The sequence below is a fragment of the Oryza sativa genome, chromosome 8, assembly GCF_034140825.1.
Source record: "Oryza sativa Japonica Group chromosome 8, ASM3414082v1".
Taxonomy (NCBI): Eukaryota; Viridiplantae; Streptophyta; class Magnoliopsida; order Poales; family Poaceae; genus Oryza; species Oryza sativa.
This window is the reverse complement of record NC_089042.1, coordinates 5,610,748-5,619,016: the sequence shown is the minus strand read 5'-3', so window position 1 is coordinate 5,619,016 and position 8,269 is coordinate 5,610,748. Positions and strand designations below refer to the sequence as shown.

Genomic DNA, 8,269 nt, shown 5'->3' with positions numbered 1-8,269 from the left:
CTTAAGGAGCCGTCTGTGAAAATGCCACTCGAATTTTACATACGCTACTAGTTATGGTCCGTTTGCAAAAAATCATAGGTCTCGTGCAGAAAAATCACTTAGTAGTGCGACCACGCCGAGATCCTCGCGGGGGCCGGCCAGGTGTGCCGCTCCTGGCGCCGCGCCGCGCGCGACGAGCCCGACCTGTGGCGCCGCATCGACATGCGCGGCCGCGGCCACGGCCACGCCGGCGCCGGCCTCCGCGGGATGGCGCAGGCTGCCGTCAGCCGGAGCAAGGGGCAGTGCGAGGCATTCCGGAGCCAGCACGCCGTGGACGACGGCTTCCTCCTCTTCCTTGGCGAGACGTGAGATTTTTTGAATTTGATTCCCCCACGCACTCTGATTTTTTGGATTCTTCTTTATACTGAATATTCGTGTTTGCTTTAATTTGGTTGAAATTGGCCGTATAGCCGGTACGGATTTGAATTATTTTGATAGGGACCGCCCCTCGATATGCAATCGCGTGTGAGGCGTTCGATTGTGCTCTTGATTTAATGTTTAGTGCCTCAGTTCTGTTGAATTAATTGCATTAGAAATTTTATTATTTATTTACATGGTTCTATATTTCTATTCGTACAGTGGCTACATATTCCCAATCTCCTTATTTTGCCTCTACAGCAAAGTTCACAAGAGGAAACGCTGTCCTAAAAACGTAGCAACCATTTGTGACTGGAGGTTTTGGGTCCTTTTTTTTGTCACATTTAAAAAAGGGAAACTCTTTTAATCCCTCGAGAGGAAGTCCCTTATTTCTTGTGCGCCATCCAAAATTATTTAAAAAATTCAAAAAACATGAGATGATAAATTAATATGTAATATATCACTGCAAATTAAATGCAAATTTTATAAGATGCAACAAAAAAGACAAAAGTAAAATGTATGAAGGTCATTCAACTTGTTTAGGTGTATCATATAGGTCACTTTATTTTTAAAATGCATATCTGCAGGTCACTAATGTGAGTTAACTGTGTCATTTGCCCATGTAACTATTCATGTGAGAATACTTTATACACATGACATGCCACATAGCATTGAAAGAAATGCATTTGTACATCCGCAAACTGTTGTCTTCTAGAATTTCACCTCCACCGCTGTTTATATTCATAGTTTGTCACTGTCGCTACCGTCGGTCTTGTCGCTACCAAGGTTCGATGGCAGTGAAAAGAGAGGACTAAGAACTAGAACTTATCAAAATAGGCAAAAGTGAAATGATTTGGTTCCCGTAATTTCCTGTTTTACTAACTGCTAGTGCTGTGAGAAAGGAACAGATAGACATGCAGTTTTCTGCACATGTCCAAAAAGCATTTTTTTTTAATTTTAGGTGGCATGCTATACCTATATGGTAGGTTCATATGGATAGTTAGATGAAAAAATGACCCACTTAATTTAAATTAGTGATCTGGATGTGTATTTTAAAAGTAGAGTGACCTACATGACACGTCTAAACAAGTTAAAGGACCCCCCTTACTCAAAAGACAAATACAATTAATTGTGAGCACACGTATACTCATTTAAGAAGGTGATTGCTGCTAAGATCATTGTAACATTCTCTATAATAATCTTTCTAATATGTTGAACCTAGCTTGCAAAGGGCATATATGCATGTAACGCTCCTTTGCCCCCATCCCAACCCAAAATTGAAGTATCAGTGTTTTGTAAACACACTTTCCATGCACATCGAAGCATCGGTGTCTTGTAAACACACTTTCCCTGCATGCTTCATGCTCCTCTTTGATTTGCAGAAAAATCATTTGAATTTTGGAGGATTTCAATCCTAGAGAAAAAATTCCTATAAATGCCTTTGGTACAGATGATTAAATCATGTCATATCCTTTAAAATTCCTATGGAATGGACAATCCTATAGCGATTTTGTAGGAAATTTAGTAAAAGCTTCAACCTCTTGAAAATTTTCCTTCGAGTATTTCTCTCTCAACCGATTCCTATGTTTTTCATGTAGTCCAATCAAACAGTCATTCTTATGTTTTTCTTTTATTTTGTAGTCATCTGTTTTGCACTTGCATTAGAATCATCTGTTTTGATTTGTGGGCATGGAATTCAAAAGCGAAGTCTGATCAAACAAACAGATCATCATCACAATGCAAGGTGCATATGGGCGAGGTCATCAATCATCAGACTGATCGTAGCCGTCGCATCTGTCATAACAGTAGTAATCATCATACTCGTCATAACCTTCAAGGGCGGAAGGAAGCTTGACAGTCTTTGATCGCGGCGCACTTTGCTACCAGGGCGTCCTCGACATCGCAAGATCGTAGCAGTTGCTTACGTCAAATAGCTCAAGGCAGCGGCGAATCTAGAATAAAAATTACCCGGGATCCACTACATAGTAGTTATCTAATTATTCACTAGTATACTAATCAAAATAGCATAAATTAGTTAGAATTTAACAATTTTACCTGGTGTCCAGTGACACCGGTAAATTGTATGTGGGCATGCCAGTGGCTCAAGGTGAGGGCAGCTATCATCGATGGCTGTCAGCTCGTCGTCATCAATGTTGATACCGTCCAGTCCAGAATTAGGGTTGTGTTTAGATCCAAAATTTGGATCTAAATTTCAGTCTTTTTCCATCACATTAACATGTCATACACACACAACTTTTCAGTCACATCATCTCCAATTTCAACCAAAATCCAAACTACGCGTTGAACTAAACAGGTGTCGCAGCTGGTGCAACGTCGCCATCCCCAGCGGCCCATAACCGTACCCGAAACACGCAAGCCGCGGATGAGCTTGTGTACATGTGCTCAGCTGGAGGCAGTTCAGCCGCGGGCACGTTTCGCCGGTGATCTCATAAAGCATGTGAAAGACGACACTTCCACAACCAACGAGGGAGAGATCCTCTAGCAGTGGACACTTTCTCATTAACTGGGTTAATGCTTCCTTGGAGATACAGGAGCAGAAAACATGCAAGGGACAGCCGCTTCAGAGAGGGCGACCTGCAGCAATGCAAGCAAAACGAATGACAAATTAGTGCGCAAGATTTTTCAAATGATTAGACCATTTCAGAGCAGGATTTAATTAATATATCACCGAAATTTTGATATTTCGGTACGAAAAATTTGAACAAAAAATGAATAACTTTTGCTAAATTCACTAGTTTTTATTTTAAAAAAATTCAGGCGAATTAGGGCGATAGAACTTCACTCTGGAAATTTCAAACCTAATCAATTCAGAGTCGGAGAAACACTGATGCAATAGAAGTATCATTAGTATATATAACTACCTGACCCCTATATACTCGAGCAGCTTATCATCAACAAAGATCTTCCCATCAAACTCCTCAAGCCGGCCGCCCATCCGAACGGTCCACGGCCACCATTGCCATTGCGTACAGGAAATCTCTCAAGATCAATCTGTTTACATCCTCATGGTGCAACATGTCCACGCATCGCCACAGATCAGGCCCAGGCACAGGCCCGACCGCCGGGCCGTGCCTGGGCCTCCCCCGGCACGCTGGGCTGGCCCGGCACGGTCGGGCTGGCCCGGCACGATGGGCTGGCAGGCTAGGCCCGACACACAAAGTTTAGGGACTAAAAATAGACATATAAATGTCGCTGTCCAAAGAATAGGGACCTTAAATATACTTAATTTTAGCTATTTATATCACAGCCCAAAGAAGAGGGAGGTAAAATAGACTTTTTTGAGCTATACATATATCACAGCCCAGTAAGAGGGAGAAAAATTAGACTTACTCTGAGAAAAAGCACGATGGGCCGTCATTCCTTCGGGCCGGCCCGGCACGGCCCGAGGTGTGTTGGGCTGTGCCTGGGCCGTGAGCGCGGCACGTGGGCTGGCACGGCACGGCCCGGTGCGTCGGTCGGGCCGTGCCGTGTCGGGCGGCCCACATGGCCATCTATCGACGGCGCCAAGCTTGGCGAAGACTACCGAGAGCGCGTCCAGCGGCAGCTCCGACCAGTCCCCTCCTTTCCCCTCCTCTTGCTACTGTAGCTTTCCAATCTCTCCCCCTCCGGCCCCTCTTCCCCTTCGATTCCGGCGGCTTGCCGCCGGCGAGGGTTGGAGGAGGGGTCCGGCCACCTCCCCCTAGTAGTATTGTGTCAGGTTTGTCCTGTAGTTAGGGTCTGTCCTGTGTCTCTTTTGCCGGTGAGGTTCTATGGTTGCCGGAGTTATTGATGGCGTTGGCGTTGGTCGATGGCGAGCTGTGGATGTTTCCTGGCAGCGGCGTGGTCTCGTCGTCGTCGTTGTTGGTGTCTTGCAGCTAGTGGAAGTGGAGGATATGCTGGATTTGAAGCTTGAGGTGATGGGGCGGTGTCTGGTCTTGCCGCCGCCGTGGTCATTGCTGCTGCGCATGGAGGTGCTGTTGGTGCTCTACGAGAAGGTTTATTGCTTGTGGTCTCTTTCCCTCTGTGCCGGCTGTGGTCTGGGATGGTGGTGGTGCTTTGTGCCTCTTGCTAGTGTCCGGGATGATGGCGTCGTCGCCGGAGTCGGTGATGTCGTTGTCCCTGCCACCGAGCTGGCCGAAGCCCTTCTCCGACCTCCTCCCTCCTCGGGTTCCCAGTTGGTGCTTCTGCTTCACCTTCTGCTAGTCCGCTCTTTCCCAACGTTGTGCGTCGTTCCCTCTAGAGAACAGTTCATTCGTCAATGGTTGTGCTCTTCACTGCTTCAGGGTGGCTGGATCTGGGGTCCTTCTCCCTCTTCGTTTCTGGGCAGTTGTATCCACGCTGGGTGGGCCATTCGGGTTGAGCTCATGCTCCTCAGATTCAAAGGCGAACTCCGTGGTGAAGTTTGGTTAAGTCCGGTGAAGCTTACACCAAAATCTACGGCTCAACAGCAAATCTCCAATTTGTGCAGACTCTGTGAAGGCGTCCGAAGAGGATTACCGGTTCGTCAAGCGGTCTGCATGTCAAAGGAGACCCAAGGTTCTAATCGTCGTGGCTTCGCCGCAGCTCCTGTCGATTCGCGCCTTCTACGCTGCCTAGTTTCAGGAGGTTGTTTGTACTCTTAGTCTAGTTTTCTCTGATGTGCATCTTGTTGGTTCTTTCTGTTGGCGATGTACGGGGCTTGCCCCCTTGATCTGTTGCTCTAATATATATGTTTAAGTTTCAAAAAAAAAAAAAAAAAAGACCAGTCCCTCGTCTCCGGCACCGGCAGCGCGTCCATTGCACGGCGGCAACACCACCGGAAAGAAGGGCTATGATCTCTTGCCATTGATCAGGTTTGAGAAATGAGATTATGGCCAAGAGAGAAAGCTAGTTGATTGATTCGATTGATCATATATATACACCTTGCTGCTAAGCTTGCTTGGGCTCTTGAATCGGAGGCGCCATGAACAATGGGATGTAGTACTTCTTGAAGTAAGATAGACGACATTTTAAAGGGGAAAATATGGGACGAATCCCTTCGTTTTCCCCGGCTGCCAGTGATAGTTCTCCGTTGTTAATTAGGCAACATAGTTTTAGTTCTATGCACACAAGCTCTCACGTGTACACATGTGCACACGAACTAAAAATTATCACCAAAAAATCTAGAAAAATCCATACATGTACTTTCAATAGTATTACACCTAGGGTTAAAATCTTAACATCAAATTTATTATATTTTAGCCGTAAAAAAAATCTGACAGTTTTAAAATTGTAATTTTATCAGAATTTTATCTTTTTTTTTACTCTCTATGTAGAATAAATTTGAAGATACGACTTTGCACGTAGATGTAATATTAATGGAAGTACATGTATGAATTTTTCTAGAATTTTTTGTGATAATTTTTAGTTGGTGTGAATGATGTGTACACACGAAGGACCTTCGTCCTTCGTGTATAGGATACGCTCCCTGTTAATTAATGCAAAAAATAAACCATGCATCATCACGGCAGCAGAGACGAAGCGGGTTCTGGCGCGTCGCGTGCGATGACCTCTCGCGTTCTGGGCCACTACTGGCAATGTGGCACGGGAAATAGGGAAATAATCATCTGGCATGCATAGGGAGGTAGAAATCTGATCGTTGATTCAGGATCGGACCGCTAGCTATTTCAGCTAGTCCTGCACATCCCAGTGAATTAATTAAATCTTTAATTAGTAGTATTTCACTTTTGCCTGTGAATCCGGACAAATGACTGTTCATATTCGTATAGAGAAATGAACTCGTTTTAGAACGGAGGCAGTACACTTTTTCTCCGCGTCGCCTCCCCGTGAGGGCGGCACGGGCGGTGACAACCCAAGCCGCCGCCGCACAGGGCCGGCTCTACAATTTCAAGGGTCCTAAGACGAACTTGGTGGTGTAGACCCTTAATATGTTTTTTCTATTTATATATTTTTAAACTATATATCTTCTGATGAAATAAACATTGAGCATGTTCTATATATAACCAAAGAACATCAAAATAGAGCTAATATGAATACCTTGAATAAAGGTCAAACTCCAACTGTCTAGCGACTCCATTAATAATACCTCACAAATGAAGAGATGACAAATATCCATGCGGCTTCTTACGAAAAAATACACTCCTTTAAACATTTTTTATGCAAAATCTTTAAAAAATGTAATGAGATTAATATTATCCATCGCATTCTTCTGAACGTAGCACATAGCCAAGCCTTGTCGTAGGGCCTAAACATAGTATGTTCTTGTGGTAATTTGGCCTCTCACCGAACATATGAGATAGTTAACAGACATACTCTTTAGCTACTTGAATAGGAATTCACTCAAGAATAGTACCTAAAAACTGAAGGTTGTGAGATCAGGTTTCCACGGAGGCAGCAATGACGTGATCAGTTGGACAGGGTCACTCCGCCACCACAAACAATCACCACGCATTTGCTCGCAGTATACGTATGTAGTTTCTATAGGTAAACGCACATATACGGCATACCAACTCGTACTTACTTACCTGATCCTGGGACCCTACTTACGTTGGGCCCTAGGCCGTCGCACTCCTCGCCGTAGCTCTAAGCCGGGCCTGCCGCTGCAACCCATCACCCTCGCCTCTTGCCTCACCCATCACCAAGGACGGCGGTGGCGGGGCTCACAGCTCCCGCTCCTCCTGTTCCGACGCGGGCGGACTCCAGGGCAGAGGTCGGCGACGCCGTTTTCAGCAGCGGGCGGAGGCCAAGGCGGCAACTCGCGGCGTTGGGCGGAGGAGGCATCACCGGCAGGGCAGAGGGAGTGGCGTTGGCGCACGGGAGAGGGAGCGGCGGCGGTGGAAGTGCCGCCAGATCCACGCCTGGATCTGGCGGGGAGGCGACAGGCGGTGGGGTTTGCTGGTGGCGACGGCGACGATGGTGCCCGGTGGAGCAGCGGTGGGCGAGGTCCGACTCCACAACGGCCGGATCCAGCTGGACGACAACAGACGGCGGTCGGTCACGCTTGACAGCGGTCGGTCCGGTGCTAGCCTTCTCCAGGGCTTGTGGATTGGCGCTGTCGGTGTATGGGTGGTGATATATTTTTTCATTTTTCCTGGTTACGACTCTCCAGGGTTATAATCTTGTAATTTTTTCTGCTCTATCAATAGAACTTCGTACAGTCTTGTGCGAGTCGTTAAAAAAATAATAGAGTAGATGATTTGGAGCCAATAGTTAGCTATACTATTAAATTGCTATAGACGACTGTCAGAATTCCAATGTAGGAAACTTGAATTGGAGTAGTTCTGTCAGGACACAAAATTGCAAAAGCGCATACACTATTGAGAGCTGCTACACATACGATGTTTGCTTACGATCAAATGTTTCTGTTAACAGCTGCTTATTCCAGTCCTAATCTCTTTTCAAAATATTCTAGTCCTAAGAAAATGTTCACTCCTAGGTGGATGGCACAATCAGAAATCCCAAAATTCCATATCACAATACAAGTAGTAGTCAACCCAAGGAAACTATTACTACTACAAAACATCAAATATGTGTCGCTGCAATAGGAGCCGGTAGTGCTAAAACCGGCACCTATAAGCCATTTCCCACCTCCGCGGGTTGAAATTGGGAAAAACCGGCACCTTTAAGTAATAATAGGTGTCGGTTCTAATTAAAAAACCGGCACCTATTCTATTTTGTGCCGGTTTTTTATAAAAACCGAAACCTTCAAATATTAAAAACCGGCACTTATAATAAATTATAGGTGCCGGTTTTTTTTAAAACCGACACCTATCATTGAGCCGAGCCGGAAGAGCCGAGTCGGCGCGGGCCCCACCACGACGCTTCGAGACTCGAGAGGATAAGGTCGATCGCTCGCTCGTCTCCTCTCGTTCTCTCCGCTCTCTCTCCCTTCTCT

At 45.9% G+C, this 8,269-nt stretch overlaps 1 protein-coding gene across 1 annotated transcript; it reads left to right on the top strand.

Annotated features, from left to right (window-relative positions):
• Positions 1 to 3,965: 3,965 nt before the first annotated feature.
• Positions 3,966 to 5,055, top strand: LOC4344871 (uncharacterized). The gene has a single exon (XM_015792952.3). The coding sequence runs from the start codon at positions 4,167 to 4,169 to the stop codon at positions 5,016 to 5,018; it is 852 nt and encodes a 283-aa protein (XP_015648438.1). The 5' UTR covers positions 3,966 to 4,166; the 3' UTR covers positions 5,019 to 5,055.
• Positions 5,056 to 8,269: the final 3,214 nt, after the last annotated feature.